Source organism: Rhyacophila brunnea, unplaced genomic scaffold (genome assembly GCF_057557595.1).
Source record: "Rhyacophila brunnea isolate RB1 unplaced genomic scaffold, BYU_Rbru_1.0 scaffold_8, whole genome shotgun sequence".
Lineage (NCBI taxonomy): Eukaryota > Metazoa > Arthropoda > Insecta > Trichoptera > Rhyacophilidae > Rhyacophila > Rhyacophila brunnea.
In genome coordinates, this window is record NW_028233350.1 from 41,769,677 (window position 1) to 41,796,893 (window position 27,217).

The following is a 27,217-nucleotide window of genomic DNA, read 5'->3' on the forward strand; positions in this document are numbered from 1 at the left end:
AAAATGGATACAATAATCAAAATCAGTGCACTAATGGATTTTCCCCACCCCACATTGCATGTTGGAAATGTAAATAGTATTCATTAGTAACTAAAACGGTTTTTGATCACTCCTTGTACGATTGTATTTATTACAGACTTCATCAAACTGTTTTTTTTATTTTTCTTTGTAAGGTATTTGTTTTTAACAGATTACAAGATGATGGACATTTCGAATGTAAACCGGCTAACTCCATTTGGGCAAATTGTTCAGGAAGGAGAAGAAACTTAATAATTTATATCGAGCAAAACAATTCCAATTTTTTTTGTTACAAATTAGCTGCACTATGAATTAATACACTATTTTAGCTTCCCTTTTATAATATAAAGATAATTTATATAATGAGCGGAGTTGTTTCATTTACGATATTGGAAATTTGACACGCAGTTGGCTGTTTTGAATATTGAATAGCACAGAGGCTCGTAAAATTTTAATAATCACAACATGTCAGAAATTATTGCATACTATTATGATCTCATTCAGATGTAAAATTTTTTTGTGGTATCTCGGTAGTCAGATGGCAGAAAGGACCATCTGTCATTTTCAATGTACAGGAGAGCAGAAATAAGATTTCAATTTACTCTAGTAAACAAAATTATTGAGTGATATACATAAAATTGTAGTATTGTTTAACCTGTTGGGGTGTTATTTGTTTAGTTTAAAGAAAAAAATAATCATATTCGGTTTAAACGAGATATTTGACAATATTTTAGCGTAGGTCAAAATGCAGCTTTTGTTCTATTTTCAAAGCATGATCCTGGACATTCCTTAAACGTTGTAGATAATCTATTTATATAATTTTGAAGCTTTCTTATCCTTTATATTTATTTTAAACGTTTGATGACTGCATAAAGTATTTTTATTACATAAAATAGTATTCTTTTAAACCTCTCGCTCTAATGTTTTAGAATATAGTCATATTTCAGTACATAAATGTGCAGTGGTGTTAAGATTTTTTACTTTTATTAATTTTTAAACGCATTTATAAAACTATCAGTATAATTTATGTCGACATTATTATAGTGAAATATTTACGATAAAAAAGTATATTGACAAACTAAAACTGAAGTAGAGAGTAAGAACATGTGTTTGAACATGTACCTAACCGAAAAAAAAATCTTTTACGGTACATGTTCAAACACGCGCGTTAACATGTTCTTACTCTCTACTTCAGTTTTAGTTTGTCCGTTTATGGCTACGGCCGTATGTTGTAGCTTAATCACTGGGGAATGCCAAAAAAATGGCATATTTCAAAAAAACACTACCTTATTCTTAGGTCAATATTTATTATAAAGCAATCATTATTCGTAGGATAATTAATTACACTTGATGGTCAAAGACATAGCTTATAATTAGTATCTTTAGAATTATCTTCAAATGCGTTAATCTTGCCCATTTTTTGAATAATAAAATGCCTAATTCCTGTCAAATTTGGGATCACAGAGATTATCATTATAATTTTTTATCGTAAATATTTCACTATAATAAGGTCGACATAAATTATTTTTTTTTTTTTTCGACCATGTCCGATCCTGATAGGATCATATGGGCCTCCACAGAGTGGAGGTTTGTATTGACAGATTTTGTTTTTTACGAGAAATGGATGTCAGCCACTTGCTCAACCTATTAGGTCCATACCCTGACACACACAAATTGAAAAACAATATGTGTACTTGCCAGACCCAGGATTCGAACCTGGGACCCACGGCTTTATAGTCCAACGCTTATGCCGCGCGGCCACCGTGGACCACCACTGCACATTTATGTACTGAAATATGACTATATTCTAAAACATTAGAGCGAGAGGTTTAAAAGAATACTATTTTATGTAATAAAAATACTTTATGCAGTCATCAAACGTTTAAAATAAATATAAAGGATAAGAAAGCTTCAAAATTATATAAATAGATTATCTACAACGTTTAAGGAATGTCCAGGATCATGCTTTGAAAATAGAATAAAAGCTCCATTTTGACCCACGCTGAGCACGTCCGCCCTTAATAACAGAAAAATTTGCAGATGGTCCATTCTGCCATATGACTACCGTTACATATTTGTAATTTATTATGATTTGCAATGGTTTAGCAATAAAAAAATGCATTCGGAAACTGTCTTGCCAGATTAATTTGCCGTCGAGTAACATCACTAAAAATTGAAAAATATTAGTATTTGGGGTGGGGTACTGATTAAATGATCAATGGGATCCATCATTGATATAGTCAAGATAGCTTTTTTATTGGCTTAACAATAAAGTACGGATCTTGGCCGCGGGCTCCAAGATGTTTCTTAAGATTTTTTTTATGATATATGCTCAATCTAAACACATTTAAAAAATGACATGTGAAATTACCAGTAATGAAAATTAAACCTGCAACCCACGGCATTGGAAGTGGACATTCTGTCACATGATTACGGTGGTTGACACAAATTGAATTTTGTAGAAACTGTTAATATTATATTTGTCATTGTTATTGCATGTTTTAGAATCTTTGACACCACAATTTACGACCATGTTCATTTCAAAGATAAAACATTACTTTTGAATATTTTACTGTTTTATATTAAGCATTCATCTTTTTTTCCTTAAACATAGCCGACAGATTTATCAAAAGTTCCTGAAAATGAACTGGACGAGCTTATTATTCTTTACGTTGTGTTTCAACTTCACATTGTCTAACAAATTTATTTATCAAAACCTGAGAAAGCGTGACGAATCTTTCGTAATAAACAGGAACATAGGACAATGCGTGTCATACATTGCTAGACAGTATTTCCAACGCTTGGCAAAAGTCCCCTTGGTCCTGGCGTCGGGAAGCAAAGTACAGAAGTGCTCCTCGATCGACAACGCCATAATGCAGGAAACAGTTAATTTTATTGTGCGTTATCTAGCAAAGTACGCTGCTATTACAATCGTTCAGGATGTCTCGACAAATTTTCGTGCCTCCTCGCAAAATTTTATTGTAATAACCGAAACAGCCAGAAAATTTCGCGAGAACCTTGATCTGATCACGCCTGATAAGTATTCCTATACCGGGAGGATAATTATCGTCATTAAGAACGCATCGAAACATCCACGTGTCGTTTATGACAATGTTCAAGATATTATTAACGAATGCTGGTCACTCAAGATGATTAACGCTTTGATTGTCACGTCTATTGATAGCATTCCGACTGTCTTTTCGTTTTATCCGTACAACAATGTATCGTGTGGGTTATCTGAAATGGTGGAGATCGATAGATGGATAAACGGGTCGTTTGAGAATGACGTCAATCTGTTTGCTATGAAAACATTACAGCTGCATAGATGTCCTATATACGTGACTACGATAATGCGGTATCCTCACGTTATAACCAGACATTTACTGAACGGAACCATTGAGCTCACGGGGGTGGAAGGGCATCTGGTCAGAGGTCTGTCGAGAATGTTGAATTTCACCCGGGTTATCATCGAACCGACTGACGAGTACAGATGGGGCCTGTGGACAGGCAAAGAATGGAACGGAGCGACGGGAGATCTTGTGTACGGCCGAGCAGAAATAGGCGTCGGCGCGTACATAGCGTCTCTTAGCAGACTGCCTGTACTGGATGTGTCTTATGGTTACGACACCGTCGATCTGGTATGGGCGATACGCCGAGAAGAAAAATATTCACCCGCCAGAAAGATGATCTTGCCTTTCAAAGTCTACGTCTGGACTTTGACTGTGAGCGTATTCTGTTTGTTGATTTTTCTTCTTTTATTTTTACGGAAAAAAATTCAAGATGAATCGTTCCAGATTAAAGACCTCGCGATGACGATTTGGCAGGTGACTCTGGGAATAGGCATTAAGTATATGCCTAGCGGCAGATTCGTCTGCTACGTGATCACAGTTTGGATGTGGATGTCCATGGTCCTCCGAAACATCTATCAAGGGTCTCTGGTCGGATTTCTTACGCATGATTTCTACGAAGACAGGGTGTTCACGATGAAAGATATGGTCGACCAGGATTATACGTTTTACGGGACACACACTTCCGCCGATCTGATGGTGAATGTGACCGACGATATTGTCCAGTACATTCTGAAACGAATGACCATCATCAACACTGACAACGAATACGATGAGATCACCGAAAAGATAGCTACTGGAGAAATCAAAGGTACCGCCTTGCATCTGAAACCTCGTATACCTGAATTAAATTTTAAATTTCGGGGAAAAGGGTTTCTGAATATTCTCGACGAGACGTTCAGATCTCAAATAGTGACTGTAGCCTTCGCCAGGTCCTCTCCCATGCTGGACGCCGTGAATTATTGGATTCACCGAATATCCGAGGCGGGGTTTATCGATAAGTGGCTGGAGGACTACGCTTGGCCGAAGGTTCCCATCGAGGACAAGCCGAAGATTATCAAATTTGAACATTTCATCGGACCGTTCATTCTTTTAATTTTCGGTGAAATAATATCCCTACTGGTGTTCGTCGGAGAGTTAATAAGTTCAAAATATACGAAACATAATGTTGATGGTGTAGAAACATTTCGTGAATAATGTAAATCAATCATTAAATGAACCGGCATTTACATGGCAGAAATGCATTAGGTATAATCAATCAGTATAGTAGCACACACTAATTGAACAAAAATTTTCTCCATACTCGGGACACATAGATTATAATTAGGTACCAATCATAGTAAATTGCTTGTATTTTTTTTAAAGTGTTTTATCTATGGCTTTTTTGATTTAAAATAAAATAAGTAGGTACTTAATTAAAATTGGAATGTATACTGCCACCAGCGGCGGCTCCTCTAATACCATGCAAGTGCTACGCACCGCCTGCATTTTTGAAGACATCGCTCAACTTTTCATTGTTATTCATATGTGTATCACTCACTTTGCGAAGTAGAACATGTAGCAGTATTATGAACAATATTTCGTTCATGGGCGCAAAGCGATTACGATCCAAATAGATTTTCAGTTTGCACATGATTACAATGAGGTCATTGTATACTTCTTAAACCGTGGTCCAATGTTCCTGGGTAGCGTTTTGTGTAGCATTTTTTACACACTTTATGATCGGCGCACGAAATTAGGACTCTAGAAACAAAAACGCCAGTTTCGGTTTTATAACAATGTTGGCGAGTTAATTTTTAACAATTTCACATTTAAGATTTAATGAATCGCCAAACTTTTACGAAAATACCAACTCTCGCATTTATTTCTAAACCACTCAAATACATTCATATAATAAATCAAAATTCAAAAAAACACAGCAGCACTACATGAGTAGTAGGTCGTAGCTGAATAATAAATAAGAACGATAATATAAGAGAAACATACTTTTAATGACATATAAATACATTAGAAATAAATCTGAGTTCGAATGAACGCTGATTTACAATATAAATATTACCCACGTAATGTTAGTTCATTTTATAATTTCACTTAAATTAATAATAATGTGAAATTTAAGAAATAAATATACTGCTATTCACTATTGACAAAGTGACCCAGTGTCGTCATCCGTTTTTAGAACGGTTCAATTTGGCTGACGCATTCATTGTTCACAGCGTTAAGCCATAAACCGTGACATTTATTTTTCTTTATTGATATTAAATCATTCAAGTGTTTAAAAACTTTTTTAAAAAATAGAATAAATAAACAAAGACAAATTTAATTTATCTTCTGAGAAGTTCGACAGTCATTATTGTACACTAAGTATTATCTTAGCTTATTGACACGGCAGCCTTTGGTGATTAATGTAATCATGAAGAGACGCTTTACGACCTTTACGTGGCTAGGACAAGTGTTCCTGATGCCGCCAAAGAGTGTGACACTTCATACCCTTATGGCACAGCCTCAAGGGTTTCGTTGCCATGGCCGGCCCTCCCTCACCCTGCAGCAGTGCTACAAAAGCGACCTACATGCTGCAGGTCTGACATGGCGGGAGACGCAAGAGTTGGCGTTGGACCGAGGGAAGTGGCGCGAACTTGTGCTTGCCCTATGCTCCAATGCTGGGTATAGAAGGTAAACCATTGCGCACTACCAAAAAATGCTATTCTGAAGACCACCGGCCGCCACTGACTGCCACCTAGTGAAAACACCTTTTATTACGAACAAACTAATACTTTTAAAAATTGACAATTTATTGGTTTGCATATATGATAATAGTTTTCTTCTATATTAGTGATCGCCAAACGGTCGCTTGCGAGCTACCGGTAGCTCGCGTAGGATGTTTTAATATATTTATAAATTTGCCTCTCAAATTTTATTATTGGACTCCAAAATGAAATGAAAGAATTGTTTTGTTCTACCTCTTATGTAAATCAACGCTTTCCACTATGAAGGTGGTTAAAAGTAGAAACAGACTCACAGATGTACATCTTGATAATTCCATTCACTCACCCAGAATTGAAAAATTTGTGGAGGAAAGTGAATGCCATTCTTTTCACTAATAATTTTTACTTTTACTCACACTTATTTCTAGATATTTTTCAATTATTATTTTGTTTATAAATAAATAATTAAAGCACTAATTTTATGTTTTATTGGAAATCCGATGTCCTAATTTTTTTAAAGTAATATAATATTATGTATGGTACGATAAAGGACGATGAATAAAAATTATAAAGGAGTATGTACAAGTAGCTCACCAGAAAATTTCAATTTCTGAAAGTAGCTCACATCCTTATTGAGTTTGGAGACCACTGTTCTATATGAAGGAAAATCAAATAGACAAAAATTTTCACTTGACCAATGTATGCGTTCGTTAAACAAAAGATCTATGGATCGATTGATGTCTTTGATTTTTATTTTATTTACCAAGCACTTAAATCATGATGGTTATTTATCACGGATTAGCGGGATTCTCTTAATAAAATAAAATGTCAGTATTCTAAAATATTGATCATATAATAAAATATACAGGGAACTTAGAAAAAATGTTTATTGAGTAAACCCTTGCCTCATCCTGATCTCCTTTGTACACAAACTCTTCGAGATATGTTAGCCTAAATATATAAAACTTACTAAATCATCTGGGTTAACACACTTCAACCATTTTTCGGACACTTCTGACTCTGTTGTAATATTTGAAGGTGGCATAGTCACTTTGGAATTGGAATCACTAATCAATAATTATCTTGCATTTTGATGCCCAGTTTCATCATCATCATAATCATCAGCCGGGGTCGATCCACTGCTGGATGAAGGCCTCCATATATCTCTCTACACTCTTCTCGGTCCTTGGTTCTTCACCGCCACGTACATCCATCAAACTTTATGGGTTCGTCCATCCACGGACGTTAAGTGCTCCTCGGGTACTACTGTATGACAGCATTTGTCCACTTGCCGAACGATATATCCAACATATTGCCATTTCATTTGCTTAGAGACCTCTATCACACCATAGTCGCGATAAGCGAAATTTCGCGATCAACGGAGGATTCCATTGTTTGACCTCTCTACGTTTTCATATTGTCCAAAATACTGTCAAGTAATGCATTACAGTGATGTTTTACAGTACTCACTGGCTCATAATTTTAGTAGTTCTCTTCTAACTCCATGCATTGATTGTGAAGAGAAAGGGCCTTTTCAATGGTTTTAACACACCTGTTCCGACACCATATCTATTAGATAGATAACGTCCCGAGTCACCGCGTTTCAAAGCAATTATTATATCCAATTTGTCTTAAGGTGATTCATCAGTGAAACGGCAAATAATTTTCAACCATAGGCGCAACGAAATTTTGCACTCGCTCCCATTCGGTGAGAGAATGTAGAGCTGGAAGCACGTCATTTTGCTTCGTGATGGCGACGGCCATAATAATTCTTAAATCGTGTATAGATGACTTTAAACGTTACCCATTTACTTTAAAAAGAAAACATGTCAATGAATATATTATTATTGTTACTGATAAAACAATAAACAGAACATTAAATGGACACATGTTGGATTTATAAGACAAATTATATTTGGTTTGACATGCCTCGTTTGCACCCGCGACCCGCGCATCGCCTAGCGACGATCTTTTTATACCGTGTCTCAACTGAGGTATGGCCTTAATGAAAATGATCCGGATAATCGAGGTTCTACTGTATGCTAAATGTTCTCCCAGATAGATTGTTCTGTGATTTTCCTATAAAAATCACCTTTGCAAGTTTCAGTTTAACGAATTTGCCACATTTGTACCTATCGAAAAAAGTAACAAACGTATGTAGTATCTTTTTTTCCTGCCATTTCCGATCCTAATAGGATCATATGGACCTCCACGGAGTAGAGGTTTGTATTAACATATTTTGTTTTTACGAGAAATGGATGTCAGCCACTTGCTCAACCTATTAGGTCCATACCCTGACTCACACACAAATTGAAAAACAATATGTGTACTTGCCAGACCCAGGATTCGAACCTGGGACCCACGGCATGATAGTCCAAAGCTTAAGCCGCGCGGCCACCGTGGGGATTATGTAGTATCTTACCAGGGTTATATAATAATTAGTAGTTCTTTTTTGACATCACTTCCAAACGTTCAGACTCTGGTCTATAGGCAAGGTTTATATTTCGAACTATGTCTAACAAAAACCGAATTGCAAAACAGACTGCCATCCGAAGATGACCAGACAACCCGATATTAATAAGCTTTAATGTTGTTACACATACAACTATGTACTGTATTTTTTACAATGAAAATATAAAATTCATTTAATTATTGTCAGTATGCACTATTTTATTTATCAAAACTATTGTGTACCCTAATCTGGTCACAACAAAAAAAGTTTTAAAAAAACCCCAAATTTTAAAATACCAATATTATTATTAGTTTCGCGTTGTCCTGTCCTGAAAACCAATGCAAAGACACTCTGTTATCTACAACCACACCATTTCTAATCCTCAATTGTATATGTATGTAAATTAAAACAAAATGTATTACTTATCAATGATTTTATTATAAATGAGACTGTTTCGAATTACTGTATCTGTATCTATTCATAATTTAGTTACAAATCTTCCACACAGAATACCAATTAATTAATATAAGTGAAATTACATAAGATAAAAATCCCAGCCACAACTTATCGCTATGTTAGATTACAGAATACCAAGAGATCTTTCAACAACGGCATGGGGTTGACCCATCTGTTCTCTGAATTCGGCTGTATTTAAAAAGTCTTCAAATCCAATATTTAGATCGTTGCCAGTCAGGGAATCCCTAAGTGCATGTGAACTTTCTAAAAACGGGAGCCGGCCAACCTGGAATAAAATAATGATTTTGAGATTTTTTTTTGATATAGACATGTGAACAGAATAACTATAGAATAATCAATGATGGGGTCAATCCTCTGCAGAATAAATTCCAAATTTATTAATTTATTTATTTCCATTACAAATTATAAATTAAGGCAAAAGTACAGCATTGCTCAACCTGTCATCCAAAGAAAGATTAACGGTAAACATAGTAAAAAGGTAAGAACCTCAGTGCAGATCAACTGCAACTCACTCAGGTGCAGTTCCATCGAACTGTTCCTGGTGGCAGATGATAGGGCAAAGATCGCCCTAATAATAGCCTAGAATCCGATTTCTACAAACTGGTGTACACGTCATCACGGTTCTTTTATGAACTAGTGGAACTAAATTCCCCCCGTTTCAGCATCTTAACACTGAATTACGTCCGCCCCCCGCTAAATCCATCGTCAGTGCGACACGATGACATGTATGTCATCTTATAGAAATCGGAGTCTACCACCGTTAGGGGATGGCACAATACGAAATAATAGGTAGCCAATTAGATCCTAGGCAGAGAACATAATATGGGCTTCTGCTAAGTGGAACCCAACTTTTTCACGAGGAATAATTGTAAGACATAAGCAGGCGGTCAAATTGACGAGCCAAAAGTCCGAAGACAATAAGTCGTACGATATGTTTATGTTCTACTACTGACCAACAGAAAATCAACAAACAAATTAAAAAGTCGAACTTTGACAGTCGCGACAGTTACAAATATATCTCGAAATGATGTGCTATTTACATGCAAATTTGCATAGGATTTTTATGCTTTCTTTAAAAAATTCATAAATTGAAATAAAAATATAGTTGATAAATCGTCGCCGTAGATGTCAAGCCACAAATTTGGCGAAAATGAGTAAAGTACATAAAAGCATTTTAAAATCATCAAAGATGCAGTGGTCAATGGATTTAAGCCACAAAACTCTTTTCACTACAGTTTTTGTACATTTCAATATTCAGTGGTCAGAGATATAACACATAAGTTCTAAGATACTATTTTTTTTAGTTATTTGTACAAAATAATAAAAAGATAATACCACAAAGTATATTCTATGTTGAAAGTTTCACCGTTATATCTTTAAAAACAAAAAAGTTCAATAAAAAAATGTTACTTTTTTTTGTCACACAAAATCTTTTGAGTGCCTGTTTCTCAGCAATATGATTTTGTGGACTGGCTCCCTTGACATCTACGGCGATGAAATCTCTCATTTTCTAATATGTAAATTAACAAACTAATCAATAAAAATGTTTAGAACAATAATTACAGGTTTTTTTCGGTCCGAATAATTGCGGATTAATGTCAATTTGCATTTATGTAAAGATTTACAAACGGATTCTGGCAACTCGGAGAATAAAATATCAAAATGTTTGAAATCCAATAAACCAGATCTGCAGAATTAAAAGTCTGCAGGTTTGGGGTGCTCCATGCGAAAAAAAATCCTAAGATTCTAAATCGTCTGACTTGCGCGCCAATGGAGCATAGGCATTCCAGATCAAACAGAAATTGAATGGACCAGTATTTGAACCCACGGATTCAGAGATGGGCACTGCCACTACTCGACATTGGTGTTTATTGGATAATTTGACGAAAGAATACTCACAGGTTCAGGTTAAATATGATGCGTTTGGAACCACATTTACAACTGATTTCAGTTGATTTATTTACCTTATTTACAGCTTTCAATTCCATGGTGAGTTTAAGTGGAGCATGCAGTCCTTGAATGTTACGCAGCATGTTTAGGTTCATCCTTTCCTGGTTTAAGGCATACTGTAAAAGATAATTAATAAATTAGACCTTCATTCTTGGCCCATGATATTGCATTTTTGTATCAAACTATAATATTAATTATACATTTTTGCGGCCACGTGTATAGAATGCCAAACTGCCCTTCCAAAAAAGAAGGCAGTAACTCGCAAAATTTGTGAAATTGAGTTATGAATGCCATCCGTTAGAAAATTGTGAAAGCTTTATATTCTGTTCACTTTAAAAGCAGTATTATGTATCACTAAAATACCGTTAAAATCCTTAGTGAAAAATAGACATCTTCTAAAATAATAAATTTTTTAGCAAAAAGGTAGTAATTGCACCCATTCATTGCAGTTACTGCTTTTTTATTATTACTTTGTTTGTATTTTAACATTGTACTTATAAAAATTACCATAGTTTTTTATTAATTCACAAAAAACACATTATGTCATTTATCTCGAAAGTGTGTCAGAGTCAGTTACTGCCTACTTCCTTAGAAGGGCAGCAAAGGAGTTATCAGCAAGACAGGCTATGTACGCTCCCTCGGTGGTAAAAGAGATATAAGAATGCTCGGCCAAAGCAACTTGAAAATATTAGCACTGGATCGTCCAGGATAGAAAAACTTTTTGGAGGAGGTTAAGACCTTTGTAGTGGCATAAATGATGAAGATATATTTTTTGTATGAATGAAATTTTATTTAAAAACTTGCAGTTATCTGCAGTAGACAAAGTGTGCTTAAAATAATAGTTACAAATTTTATTCATAGGTGCCACTGTAAGTTTATAATAATACCTATAATACATTCAATTTGATCGATTACTATTCTAATTGATGAAATTTAGTAAAAGTTACACAAAAGGCAACACCATGCATTTGAAGTTTTAACTGGCGCTCCTTTACGGGGAGGTCTCTCGCCTGTCTTAAAAAGTAACCATAAATAGAGTAGCTAATATTATCACGATGCATGGATAATAATATGGTAAACTGGACATGACTTTACAATACCTACATTTAAATCTAAAATGACTAATATAGGTAAATAATATACAGTATCCACAAGTATTCATTAATTTTACTCTGTCTATTCATGCCTAAAGTTCAGTTGTCTATGATCATGTCAAAGATAATAACGCCTGTTCAGGTGCATGGACTTCTTTCTTCTTTTGACCATGTCCGACTCTAATAGGGTCGTATGGGCCTCCACAGGGTGAAGGTTTGTATTAACATATTTTGTTTTTAAGAGAAATGAATTTTAGCTACGTGCTCAACCTATTAGGTGCATACTCTTCATAGACTTCAAACACAAATTGGCAAACAATGTGAATTTGCCAGACCCAGGATTCGAACCTTTGGACCCACAACAATGTAAGCCACTCGGCAGTGGCGAAGGGTGGAGGTAGGCTGTTAAGATCCGTCATAAACAGTGCACATTAAACTTTTTCAGATATACATATTTGTTTTCATTGAAATAAGACTACATTTTACCGATAGTGTTGGTTAGTTTTTAAAATTTAATTAAACCCTGAGAAACCAAGCCATAATAGATAATAGTCAAAAAATACATGTCTATCTATAAAATATCTAACATTATACAATTAAATCATACATAACTTTGAATATTTTATATATAGAATAATATTTTTTATTTATTATAGTTTGGTTTAGGCAGGGCTTAATGAATTTAAAAAAATAACCAACAATATGTGTAATATGTATTTTTAATCCAACGAAAACAAATAACTATGAAAGAAAAAGTGTGCTCAATTTTGTCGTATTGCCCAAATTAGACCAAAACTATTATGGTTTCATTTAGGCATGGTTTAATTGATTTTTAAAAACTAACCAACATCGTCAGTAAATTGTAGTCTTAGTTCAATAAAAACAAATACATATGACTAAAAAAGTTTAGTGTGAACTATTTATAGCGAATCTTAACAGCCTACCTCCACCCTTCGCCACTGCCACTCGGTCATCGTGGGTGTAAAATATTATCGGGACAATAACTGTTTACACACAAAAATGCTGATTATCACACCACTCTCATTTTTCAAGTGTCAGTGAGACACGTTTGTTGTTGATACATGCCATGTTTGTGTGTGCTGTGTGGTGTACTAATACAGAAGCCGCTAAACTTTTTAGATGACTACATGCAGTGTTGTAACTTGCAAAACAAAATGTGTTTACATTTCCCTTTTATTATGACTGCAACAATACATACTTAACTGCCAGCAGTAAATCCACGCATGACTATAAGGTTGGTTGTTATAACATAGGGACTCAAGGTGTACAAAAGATTGCATTTAAACTTAACAAATATGTATGATTATGTTTAAATTTGAATTGAAGACTTCACATATACATACAACACAGTATGCGGTAAAGTTATAGTACGAGAGATAATATTTCTCAAAATTGCTAGCAATTTCCCTTGCGGAATAAAATATGTACACAAATGCTCACATTTCTTTCTGACAACTCAAGAGGGTGAGAGCATCCCAATTTTGATTTAGCGCCTGCCAATCCATGGGTAAGAGGGTCGGGAATGCCAAATGATCCCTCATGAATGTCAAAGCTCGCGACCTGAATCGGCTGCACCTTTACTGAAGGAAGTGCGAAACTCTGAAACAACAAAAATGTAATAATGCCGTGTCATGTATAAATAACCTCTCATTTTTGTAATGGTGACTTTTAAATGAAATATTCCTGTCACTCACCATTTTGTAATGAACAATTAGTTTTGCAATGAAGCACAATTGATTATTCAGTGATAATATTCACGAATCGCCGGCAAAATATATTATAGAACAATCAAACAATGACAGAAACGAGCGACAGCGATGAGTATCATAGATAATAATGAGAATTCAGTGACATTTCAAAATGGAATACGATTTCAACAGTGTTGCCATATTTTGAAAGTGGAATTATAGTACAGAGCCTCCAAAATTATAGTATTTGGGGGTTGTCATCTGTTGAAAATGAAAATTTTCCCAATTTTTCATAGTCGGCTCGTTTTCATTAGGAGAAATATTTCGCCGCGGGCCGCATGTTCCCTATTTTTCATAGTCGGCTTGTTTTTTTTAGGAAAAATATTTCGTCGCGGGCCGCATGTTCCCTATTTTTCATAGTCGGCTTGTTTTTTTTAGGAAAAATATTTCGTCGCGGGCCGCAGGTTCCCAATTTTTCATAGTCGGCTTGTTTTTTTAGGAAAAATATTTCGCCGCGGGCCGCAGATTTCCAAATTTTCGAAGACCACTCGATTGCGAAATGGCAAATGCAAAATTATAGTACTTTTATATTAAATTATAGAACGATTTTCAAAATTATAGTATTTTGGGCGTACTATACCTATTTTATATCGTACATAGTACGCGGACCAAAATTATAGTACAAATACTATAATTATAGTACGGTTGGCAACACTGGATTTCAACATCAATAGACTATGGTAAAATTAATGGCAAGAAAAAAGTATAGGTACCTTAGACTATAGATACATCTAGACGCCACCCGTTGCATTGCTAAATGAAGCCGCTTGCCTTGCGTTTGGTTTGTGAGCGAGCAAACGCATTCGTCTAGAAATGTTCGAGACCATAGACCATTTCGCTAGTGCTCGCCCAAAGTGCTCGCACTAGACGCTCAGAATTAAAATATAATTTTCTATTTTTTTACGTTATATAGTATTTTTAAGCGGTCAAAATGCAACCATTAGATAAAGATATCTATAATTTAAGTTATTTCAAAAAAACACTAGGTCACTGATATTAAAATATATAATAAAATACAAATAAATTATCACGAACATGTATCAACTTACCTATGAAACGTTATACCATCTTCTTGCTTATCAGTACGGCTACCACATTTTAAGACAACACACAGAACCATCTTTTCTACTTAATTAACTAAAAATATTTACCACTGACTTTATGTTTAACACAAAAATATCAATTTTAGCAACACGAGCTCGCAAGTTATCGACGCTGTGTGAAGCGTTTTGCCTCGATTTGATGGCGATATTTTTGGAAACTAGCTTACACAAAATGTAGACCTTTTATCTTACTCTAGCGCGTGTCAAAGAGATCGTAAGGGTGCCGAATACTTTCTCACTCGCACTCATGCATCGTTTTTGTTCAGGCCTTGATAGGTACAAAAAAAGAGAAGTAAGCTCCTAAAAAAGCTTTAAATTGAGAGCAAAACAAAATACCTAGTTTTACTTATTTTTGATGTAAAATAAACTTATTGTATTATTTAACATTTAAATATTCCTTACAATACAGACCATTGGATTGTGCTTTTTTAATCTATGTGAAAAAATATGTCTTTTAACATGGAATATTTTTTATCTGGCTGCATTACGGTAGACTTTCTATACCTAGTTATTTTAAGTGATACTGTTTTGTAGAGCGTTGGAGTGGACCCTTTTTTGAGTTGCTTCGCTTCAGCTCCGCTCCGAGGCTTAGCTACTACTTGCTTCGGTTCCTCTCCAGGGTCTGCTCCGCTCCGGGTAAAAAGTTTTAATAAGTTAGTGTTACATTATGTAGGTACCTATACAAATGTTACAAAATAAGTAGTTTTAAAATAATCGTCATTTTCATTATTAATTTTATTAAACAACGACAGCAAATCGTCTCTAATTATTTGCCTCTTCTCTCAAAAAAGTGAGGTTATCACTCGGCATTGTTGCCATATTTCAAATAATTCCAGTGTTGCAAAGTCTCAAAATATACTATTTGTGGCTCGATTTCAAAATCAGCCAAGTCCATGATGGATGAATAGGAGAAAACAGCTTTTTGTTCTCAAGTACACAGTCACAAGGGTGAAAGTTTATATTATTTCGAGTATAGAATATTAAAATTAATAAGTTCTACATTCCGATAACGCAGAAATTTAGAAAGTAGTAGTTCTTCAGCAATTCCCAAAAAAGTTAAAAATACCTAAAGGTGAACTTGGCTGATTTTGAAATCTAGCACACATTTGCATTGGATTTTAGGAAGAAAATTTAATAATAAAAAAAACATCCAGAGCAGTGGACCACTGCAAATTTTAGGTGCTCCGGCTCCTGCTCCGAGCTCCGCTCCAACGCTCTGCTATTTTGTATATTAATATTTTACTCTAGCACTAGGTATACCTACCTATTAATATTTTGTGCAATCTGCTTTGTACGTTTTTTATAATAATTAATTTATCATCATTGATAACATTTATAATAGTTTCATTTTTCAGATTATTTAAATATAAACAATTAAATTTTATTATATTATATTAAACCTTATTTTCTGAAAACTCGTTTGTTTTAAAATGTTTTCAAAATTGTTACAATTCTATTTTTTATTTGAATGACAGCATACAAATTATTTTCATTTATAATTAAAAATAGGTACCTAATTAAAGGTTTTCATAATGTCAACTAACATCTATAATCGTCGGAAAAGTATTAGAGAGTCGATGGCTACAAATTTAAGACAAGAAATATTGAAATCACAATTACAACTATCCCAGACACTTTCTGTACGTTTATAAAATATTGACAAAAAAATCCTATTTAAGTCAAATAAATACATCATAATTGTAGGAATATGGTTGTATTTCCAATATATTTTATGATTACGTAATATAATATACAGATTAATAATAATATGCATATTATAACACTTCTCTAATACCTACCACGTTTCCTTTTTGATCAGATTTCAGAAGAACAAAAAAAAAGAGGGCCAAGAGCTCGGTGGAGATTTAGAGCAATAGTACGACACGTAATGGCCAACGCAGCATGGTTAACAGAAGAGTCGGACATTGACATCACCACGGGCGATATTAAAAATCAAGTTGCCAAAGTGTTGCATAATGTTTCGAAAAAGAAACAATTACTGAGACTCTATGTAAGCAGAAAGCAAACAATAATAAATCCTTATGGTAAGGTAAACGTACCAGTAGTTGACCATTTAAGAAAAAAATTCAGCAAAAATAACGATTAACGTTTAGCATTACACCGAATGTTGGCAAAGCAAGTCTACTCATAATGGATCAAATGTCTTAATTAATATGACAAGACAAAAATTAAGAAAGGGTCTGTTACAAAAAAATTGTGTTCAATTTTTCAAGACCATGTTTTTGTTCCAGTAGTTGACCATCCAAAAAATTGAAAGTTCCAGTAGTTGACCACTATATGTTTCAGTAGTTGACCATGTCTAATCAGGGGTTCCAGTAGTTGACCACTATATTTTTCAGTAGTTGACCATGTCTAATCCGAAGGCTTTATGGCAAATCTGTCATCAGAGTTGCCTCAGGGCTTCCTGTCAGACCACTCCAGCCCATAGCTACTTGAATCAACTTGGTAGCAATGGGCGGTTTAGTAACAAGTTACATAGGAGAGGATTTTGTTTGACAGCCAATCATCAGCTTTGTTCGGGTAACAAAAGGTGCAAAATTAGTTACTTCAAACTAAAAATACAAAAATATATTTATTTTAGCAACTAAGTACATACATACTACATAGTAACGCATAGGCTCAGTACTTACCAAAATAAAACTTAACATAAAAATCCTTAGATATTCCAAATAAAGTCCAATTCCGGAACTAAATAAACATTACGAGTTTTGCTTACTTGTGTCGGGTCATTTATATGGGATACTACAGCCTTCCATTCATGGCTAAGTACATCGGATTGCTCTGGCCATTTCCATAGTCTCCCGAACTTTGCGTCGATGAAATAGTAGCTTTTACTTTAGAAATATGGACGATTTTCCCCGGGAAGTATTATAATATAATGTTCATTAATGACTTTCATAACGGGCAGCCATCGAGTTTTAGGCTTAAAGCTTTCATCACTAGACTTATGCCATTCACTCTCCGCTGAGTCTGAAATTTCAACACTTGGGTTAGAAGACTCAGAAGAAAAACGCATTTTCTTCTTGACTGCTTTCAATTCCCCCATTTTTTTTCTTTCTTTGCTTGCTCATTTAGTTCTTTCTTTCTTTGCCTCTCTGCAGCTCGTTCTTTTTTCAACCGTTCCATTTCTTTTTTCTTCCTCTTTTTGTTTAGGAAATACTCCTGGCAAGTGGGGTGGGGGTTTTTTCCCTTTTTTGTTTTCTTCTTGAATTTTTCTTCCCCTTCACCGGGGAAGAAAAAATGTCTCTTGAATGGACTACGAATATTTGATGGACCAGCCACGGGTTCACTGGCGATTGGAGACGAAGTATCATTACAAATCCTTATACCAGCCTTAGGTGCACTGGCGATTGGAGACGAATCACCATCACAAGTCGTTAGACCAGCCACAGGTGCCCTAGCGATTGGAGATGAAACATCATAATAATTCATAGTATTCCAGGCGGCCAAAGACATCATATCATCAGATTCCTCTTCTTGCAATGCTGAGTCATCGCTGAGTCTGACCGGGTCAGGTGGAGTGATATTTTCCAACTCATTTTTTACTTTTCGCCACAGTGCGAACAGTGACTTATCATCTTTATCAGGTTCATTGTTTTTGCGGAATGATTCAAGATTTTCCTCATCAATGTTTTTACTCAGGAACTCCTCTAAATACCGCTTGGGTTCCTCTGATGTAACCATTGAAAGCACACTTTACGATTCTCCTGGTACTGTTACAGCTTAAGGGCTCCATGGATAAAGTCCACATTTTCGGAAATGTCTTGAGGAATTCTTTTGTACTTGTAGAGGACTGTCGTTGGTGTGACAGCCCCACCGACACTCCCTGTTACTATGACGGTTATGCATTCTTTATCGTCGGCATTTACCTGCTGGTACACTGTCTCGATTCCTTTTTTGGCTAAGACCCTGCTCCCCTATGGGCGGCAGGTTATATGAAAGTATGGTGAAGCAGGCAGGTTATATAAAAAAGTATGGTGAGGTAGGCTGATAAACAATTTGTGGCAAAACTAACGTTAACATTATTAATTATATGGGTACGTTATAATGACCAAAGTAAATCCTCCGTGATGCCCTGCATATTTTTTATCGCGTCGCTATTTCTCGTAAGTTGTCGGCTATTGTTGGCCTGCTTCATTCAGTTGCTATATATTCAGGGCTATAATTCAAGAAATTTTTGTTTTCCGAAGAAAAAATACACAAACCAAAAAAACCAAAAAAAAAAGTTGACGCCTAGGTCATCTACTGGACAGAACCACCCTAGACACTTCTAATTAATAAATAATCATCATTCCATACTTATGAATGTAAAAATTGTCCAAATTAAGTGACATAATTTTATTTAATTTATCTAGTAGTTGACCACCCTGGTCAACAACTGAAAAAGTATTTAAAAAAGTTTGAGTAGTTGACCCCCCCCACAAACTTGCTTCCTTGTAAATATAACTTAAAAATTACAAATGATATCGATACTTCAATGTTATGACTGCCCGTAATGCATTAACTTGATATTATGTAGTCAAAAACATTAAATTGCCATATGCTTACATCCACTGATATCCTTAACAGTTTACTTAAGAAATTAAAAATAAAATGCTTACGGCGTGATGTGTTGTTTTCAAATAGCTGCTATGACGCTCCTATGACATATGGTGATGTGTTAGTTCCTCAATCCAACCACAGATGGCTTCACTTGTCTCAACTTTACAATTTAGAGCAATCCCGTGTCTACGTTTCTTATTTTGGGCATTTTATTGAAAAAAGGTCAACTACTGGTACATTTACCTTAATTATGCCGTAGATGCCGCAGATGCCGCATGAGCTTTTATAATTCTTTTTTACCAAAACAGTTTATTCCACGTAGACAATTATATTACATACAAGACCTAGCGAGACAGACTGGCGAGAGCCAGCTGGCTCAGCTAGTATTACATAAATACCAAAGAGATTGCTGCAATCTCTTTGTTCAATACCCTTTTCTGTCGGCGCAGATGCTTTTCGATCCAATAATTAAATGATAATTTAAAATTTGAAATTTTCATACATTTCGATGCATCATTATCACACACCAAGATTATATTAGGTTGAGGTAGGTTAGGTTAGGTTAGGTTAGGTTGGGTTTGGTCTAAAAAGAAAATTATGAAAACTCAGTGGGCATCTGCGGCACATTTACCACGGCCTAGTGTCGTGGGTCCCAGGTTTGAATCTGGGTCTGACAAGTACACATATTATTTTTCAATTTCTGTATGAGTCAGAGTATGTACGAGGGTGGGTCAATAAGTCCTTAGAAAAGCCGACAGGTGGCGCGACTAGTACTGTAAGCGGTTTGTTTTCATGCAGCGGCACTACCGATTCAGTATGCTGCGAAGTTTCAATCAGATTGGTCGGGTTGTTGTTTTTTATTTTCGTACATTTAAAAAAAAAATTTGCTTGTTTACAAAAATGGAGAAAATTGAGTTTAGAGCTGTTATTAAACATTTTAATATAAAAGGGTTAACAGCAAAGGAAATAAAAAATGAGTTGGATTTAGTTCACGGCATATCTGCTCCTTCACTTGCAACTATTTATAACTGGTTAAATGAATTTAAACGTGGTCGTACATCAACAAAGGATGAACCACGCTCAGGACGTCCTGTAGAGGTGACTACACCAGAAATGATCAATAAAATCCACGATATGGTGTTAAGTGACCGAAGATTAAAGTTGAGTGAGATAATTGAGGTTACAGGGATCTCAAAAGGTAGCGTCATTTCTATTTTACATGACAAATTGGGCATGAAAAAAGTTTCTGCAAGATGGGTGCCGCGTTTGCTCACAGTCGACAATAAACGCAATAGGGTGGTGGCCTCTAAAGCCCTGTTGTCGCTCATGCAACGCAATCCGGATGAATTTTTTCGTCGCTTTGTGACTGTAGATGAAACATGGATATACCACTATACTCCCGAGACGAAAGAACAGTCAAAGCAGTGGATTGCGAAAGGCGAACCATGTCCAAAGAAGGCGAAAACCGTAAAATCAGCTGGTAAGGTTATGGCTACTGTATTTTGGGATGCACGTGGAATTATTTTCGTTGACTATTTGGAAAAAGGAAAAACAATAACAGGGGATTATTATGCATCTTTATTGGACCAGCTAAAAAACGAAATTGAAGAAAAACGGCCTCATTTAAACAGGAAAAAAATCCTCTTTCATCAGGACAATGCCCGTGTTCACACATGTTTACGATCAATGGCTAAAATTGAAGAATTGAAGTTCGAATTGGTCGACCACCCACCGTATTCGCCAGATTTAGCCCCCAGTGACTTTTTCCTTTTCCCAAACTTAAAAAAATGGCTAAGTGGACAACGTTTTTTTTCAAATGAAGAAGTCATCGATCGGACAAATGCTTATTTTGAGGACCTTCCGAAAACTTATTTTTCTGACGGTTTAAAAAAAATTGAGTGTATTGAGCTCCAAGGAGATTATGTTGAGAAATAAAAAAAAAATACAAAAATAAAAACTGTTTTAATGCTTTTTTCTAAGGTGCAAGTGGCTGACATCCATTTCTAAAACAAAAACAAAAATCTGTTAATACAAACCTGAACCCTGTAGAGGACCATATGATCTTGTTAGGATCGGAAATGGTCAATTACATATTATTTTTTACTCTTGTTTATAATCTCTAAAGCTGTTAGTTGCGGATTCCTCGTAAAAAATCTGTAATATATAATATAATCTTACTTGATGGAGGCTTATAACACTCCCTTCATAAGCAATAATGGTAATTTAAAAAAAACATTACCTACCAAAACAGAACCTACCACACTTTTTATAGTCATTTGTAAAATAATTTAATGATTGTTAACATTTTTTTAAGGATAAAACCCTACTTTTCAAACCTGCTGAATTAAGGACTGAGGAAGAAAAGGATTATTTGTATCGCATCATTGGAGGACTGAAATGCTTCAACAACTATCCTGTTGTAAATGAATTACCATTAACATAATATTATTACTATTTTTTTTATTTAAAATATTTTTTAATCAATGATTAATACCCAAGATTTAAGAATGTAACATTCTTTATTAATTTGGGACAACCCAAAGGATTTGGACTATAGATAGAAGGAGTCGTATGCACATTCCGTTTTAGGAATTATAGTAGTTCGATTTTCGAATTTCGAAATGGACATGGAAATAAAAATAGGAATGGGTAATGTTTCTCTTTCAAAATCTCAATGAAATAATTTTATATTGTTACTGCCATTTGTTGGTAAGTTTCGAAATCACGTTATGGAGTAATTATTGCAATTTGAAGTTTGATAATATTATGTCCTCTAAAATCAGGCAAAATGCTAAGTTCTTTGCGCTTTATGTGCATGTTTTATACATCAGATGACTTTGATTTTTTTTTCTAGTATACATATTTATATATACAGTCAAACTCGGTTATTATGATCACGGACCTAGCGAGATCTCAGATGTAATGAGGAAATATTTGTTGACATTTTAGTTTATGATTTTCTCCATACATTTATTCACTTTTATAACGAGCTACCTATCGGATATACCGAGCAAAAATATCCTGAAAAATTTTCTGAAAGCTGTTAATGTGTCGATTGTTTAAAAACATTTTTGCCCCTAAGCAATAAAATCCGACTGTAGACCGATGCCGCCGGGATCAGATTACGTTTATGACACTAGTTAAGTGTCTAAGTACCTAATTGGTGTTTTCGCCGACAATATTGAAAAAGTATCCACACATATGGTTGAAATTTCATGTAAAAAATCCAAGCTGAAGTCAGTAGGTACCTACTTCTCTGATATAACGAGCAAATTCAGTCGGTCCCAACTTCCTCGTAATAACCAAGTTCGACTGTAGATACATAATCCGTTGTTAACTCAAAATATCTAAATTATCGACTTACCAATTTTTGGCAACAACGAATGTGAACGCATTTTACATTTTCACGACTAAATCTATGTTGTATCAACCAAAATCGATCCCAGGATCAACGCGTCGCATCTGATGAGAGGAAATAATAAAATATAATGAGACTGAAATTGGAGAATTTAAAAGGCCGGATCTTTGCCTCTAGAGATGTCACTGAACTGTTGAATGGTGAAACAAAATATTGAATGGACCACTATATTATCGAAATCTTATTGTTATAGGATGTCAAGCGTCATTTGGCTGCGGCCACGTATTTTGCATATTATGGGCCCGGTCGTGTGATAATCGCAAATGGTCATAAGCCATATGCATTGTACTTCATAGTGACTGGAGAGGTGACTGTCGTAAAACCGATATACGATCACATCAGAAAGAAATGGAATAACTTAGAGCTGGCAGTTCTACATGCTGGTGACAATTTTGGACAAATTTCTATGCTTCATAATGTTCTCAGGACGGCATCGTGTGTATCCAGAAGTGAGTTTTGTGATTATTTTAATTTAATATTCTTAAATAATAGTGCACACTAAACTTTGTCAGTCAAACATGTTATTTATTTTCTAAGATTACAATGTGTTAGTTTGTTAGTTTTTAAAATTCAATTAAACCCTGCCTAATCCAAGCCATAGTAGGTAATAGACAAAAAATATTTGTTTATCTATAAAGCATCTAAAATTATGTCATTAAACCATACAACATTTTATATATTTTATAGATAGAATATTTTTTATGGATTATGGTTTGGTTAGGCAAGGCTTTGAATTTAAAAAAACTAGCTAACACCATTTGTAATAAATGTACCTATTCTTAATTCAACGAAAACAAATAGGTATGATTGACAAAGTTTAGTATGCAGTTTATAGTTTTATTGTTTTACTATTTATGTCGAATCACCCATAGCATACCTAAACTATTGGTTTGTTTAGGCAGAAGAAAGAAACTTCGCATATTTTGGATTCGATTTTAATTTCCTTTGTTTAACTTGGCTGTCAGAATTGTTTTCATTTTGAGATTTCGTATGCCTAGTTACAGATATTTTAATATTGAAGAATGCAATTATGTAATACATCAATCAATGAAGCGACCCCGTGCAAAGCCGGTTCAGCTAGCATCCCTATAATAATAACCCTTGAACCACCAAATCGTGTCTATGTTGCCATAGACATGATTCGGTTAATACAATTTTCATCTGGCAATTCTAATAATGGATTCCATGGTAACATTGATTAAATAATAATCGTATCGATGCACCGACTATTGGATTGAAAAAAAAAATATATGTTAGGTTTGGATTTATTTAGTTAAAATATTACTAAATTAAAAGTAAGTTTGGCATTTAACTCTGAATGATTTATGTACTTGTTTTTTTCTCCCATATTATTAAATCATGAAGCATAAATTTTGTTATATAATTTTGATTATGTTTTTCAGCTTTTTGTGAACTGTTGTATGTCATGAAGGATGACTTTAAAAATATTCTGCAAAAGACTGTCCAGAAACATTGGCATGAAGTCGAATTGGCCATGTCTCGGTTTACGTACTTCTCAACGTTTGACGAGGTACGTAATAAAGTTTATAAAGCGCTGGCATAATTTCTTCAGGATCCGCATTTATGAAGTCTCAATTGTAAAAAAATCACAAAGATGCAACATTTTTAGCACGTGCACCAACATAATGTGTAATTTCTATAGTGGTTTAATCTCTGTCTCTCCGTCCCAAGGTACAACCCTTTCCTGTATGGTTTAAATTGGTTACTGGACGGTTATTGAGATGCTAGAGATTGAACTAATGCACCGGTGACCAAATTGAAATGACATTACATATATCTATTCTGATTTCGAAGCTGGTAGCTTTTTGAAAGTCGACGTTACAAAAGACCTGTCTGCATAGAAGAAAGCTTTTCATCGACATCTTTGTGAGAAGTTGACTGTTTTTTTTTTTAATTGTTAGGTTGCAATCCGCGAGGCCTGCATATTGGCAAAAATGAGAACTTTCCAACCGAAAGAGACAATATTGGGTGACGGGGTTGGTCTTCCTAATTCTGCTTACTTCGTTCTCGCCGGGCAGTGCTGCATGATTGAAACCCTCTTCATTTCTTCGAAGAAGCAATTGGATAAAACGTTTTACAAACTCTACAAACCAAAGGTATTTCATATTATTTATTCTAGCAGTGAGGAATGTCAACATCTACAGGTTTATATTATAATTATAATTTAATTGTTTAATGATATAAAAAAAATACTAAGCTCAGTAGTTGGACAAAATACCAAATTAAAATAGAATTGCAATAATGAATATCTACAGCATTTATAGCTTCCTTTGTAACTCGAGATAACTAAAATAATGAACGCTACAAAATAATATAAATATTATTTATATATATATAATATACACCCACTAATAAAAATCTTTTTTCAAAAAATACGATACCCGACGTGACTTTAACATGTCACCACTAATAAGCATTACATATCACAACTACTAGTTAAATTCGTAGGATGCCCATAGCTTAATTGGAAAAGAATATTGGCGTAAATCCGGTGGTTAAAGGTTCAAGTTCCGTCGGATGTCGTATTTTTTTTAAAAAAGATTTTCTTAGTGGGTACCTACATTATATAATATATACATGAGATGTTTTCGAATTATGTATGTTTATAATATATTCGTTTTTAATATAATAAATTGACACTTCATTTATTTAGTGTGGTCTTTGTGACTGATGGAAAGTAGCAAGATTTTTTTTTTATCTAACTAGACCTCAAGTACCACTTGCGAAACTATGAGACTTTCTCGTAATTTAATCTAAAAGTTGTACCTAAGCGACTTTGCAATGAATTTTTGACAGATCAATACAATAGTTATTATATTAGCTTTTATCAATGCTTATTTCAACTTCGAAGATGGTGCACATCAGAAATTAATTATTGTTTCACATAGGTTAATCCAGTTAAAACACGAATATAATTTGTGTATTTAAAAATAAATTAGTACACATTATTTTTCTCTCAGTATAACGCCTTATTTGTAAAATTAAAGGTATGAATTTTTACGTTTACAAGGTCGTCTATATATTATATAATTTAACATCAATCATAATGTTAAAATATTCCATCGCATCTATTCTATACACAAGACTCCTATCGGCAGCTATTGAGGGTAGTTTTTCATATGTTTGTATCTAAGTATTATAATTATTGTTACAGTAAGTTAGCCGTCTTAGTTAACAGTTCAAACTGTCTATCTCGCTCTAAAATTTAGCACATCCAAGAGAGGTGCTGTTAAAACATAGCACTTTTTGCAACAATTACAACTAACTTCTTGTAATTGTTACAATAAGTGCTAATACTTAGATACATAACTACCCTCGATAGCTGCCGATAGCAGTCTTGTATATAGAATAGATGCGCATGAGTACATTACACTATAATTTTATTGATATTTTTTAACAAATAGGATGAAATTTGGACAGGAGAATATATAATAATATATTGTGCCAAAATGTGACCGACTGACTATGAACGTTTAAAATTTATCCAAAATCATGTGACACGTTTATGGACAGACGACTCATAATGACGTTATTGTTATTAAAATCTGAGATTAGTACATTATGTCTGTTTCAAGTCATTGTTTTTTAGGGTCATCAAGAATATAAATCGAAGAGTAAAGATATATCTTTCAAGGATTTAGAAGTATTAATGGAAAAGATAAAAGTTGAATCCAAGAAGTCTCAAAGTAACAGAGTCCTGGAATCAAATGTTGAATTGTTGGCTGAAAAGAAACCGAAAAAAAGACAAGACGCAAGACCTTCGAAGTCAACGGGGTACCCTTACTTTGAACGGCTCCCTGCCGACGTAAAAGTTTACTTCATGCAAGTGTGCCTGATGAACGCCGGGGGCTGCTTCGGATTCGGGGAAACGATGGAGAACAGGAGGATCATAGCCAATGGCACGGTCACCTGTTTGATGTTACCCAAACATTGGCTAATGTTGAGAAATACGGTGAACATTTGGACTCGAATCCAACACTTTTTGAAAAGAAAAATTCCATCCACCGATCACTTGTTTAAAGAGTTTGTGCTGAACAGAAAATGGAACGACTATAAGGAAAGTGTCGTGGATAGTGTAATTAAGAAAAAGAAAAGTGTCAACTGGACGTCTATTCATGATGTTCCGTATTCCATTAGAGTTAAAGAAGATATCCATTTTAGTAACATCTAAATTTTAATCATTTTGACATTGATAAATAAATCAGACTAGTTTTTAACTTTTTATTTTATATAGATACTTATAAATCTCCTTCTGTCATCTGGAGGAAAAGGGAAGTAATTATGGGGGAGAAGAGGGAAA

At 34.6% G+C, this 27,217-nt stretch overlaps 3 protein-coding genes across 3 annotated transcripts; 2 read left to right on the forward strand and 1 right to left on the reverse strand.

The window, feature by feature from the left end:
* Positions 1-3,260: 3,260 nt before the first annotated feature.
* LOC147064247 (glutamate receptor ionotropic, delta-2-like) lies at positions 3,261-4,562 on the forward strand. Its single transcript, XM_085959062.1, has one exon. The coding sequence runs from the start codon at positions 3,261-3,263 to the stop codon at positions 4,560-4,562; it is 1,302 nt and encodes a 433-aa protein (XP_085815188.1).
* A 4,378-nt stretch (positions 4,563-8,940) lies between these two features.
* Pomp (proteasome maturation protein) lies at positions 8,941-13,902 on the reverse strand. The gene is made up of 4 exons (XM_085958499.1): positions 13,759-13,902; positions 13,505-13,663; positions 10,964-11,065; positions 8,941-9,264 (listed from the first exon to the last, which is right to left on the reverse strand). The coding sequence occupies exons 1-4, from the start codon at positions 13,759-13,761 to the stop codon at positions 9,103-9,105; spliced, it is 426 nt and encodes a 141-aa protein (XP_085814625.1). The 5' UTR covers positions 13,762-13,902; the 3' UTR covers positions 8,941-9,102.
* A 1,260-nt stretch (positions 13,903-15,162) lies between these two features.
* LOC147064249 (uncharacterized) lies at positions 15,163-27,217 on the forward strand. The gene is made up of 8 exons (XM_085959065.1): positions 15,163-15,207; positions 15,450-15,551; positions 16,735-16,926; positions 21,793-21,897; positions 23,090-23,345; positions 24,300-24,427; positions 24,819-25,013; positions 26,507-27,217. The coding sequence occupies exons 1-8, from the start codon at positions 15,163-15,165 to the stop codon at positions 27,086-27,088; spliced, it is 1,605 nt and encodes a 534-aa protein (XP_085815191.1). The 3' UTR covers positions 27,089-27,217.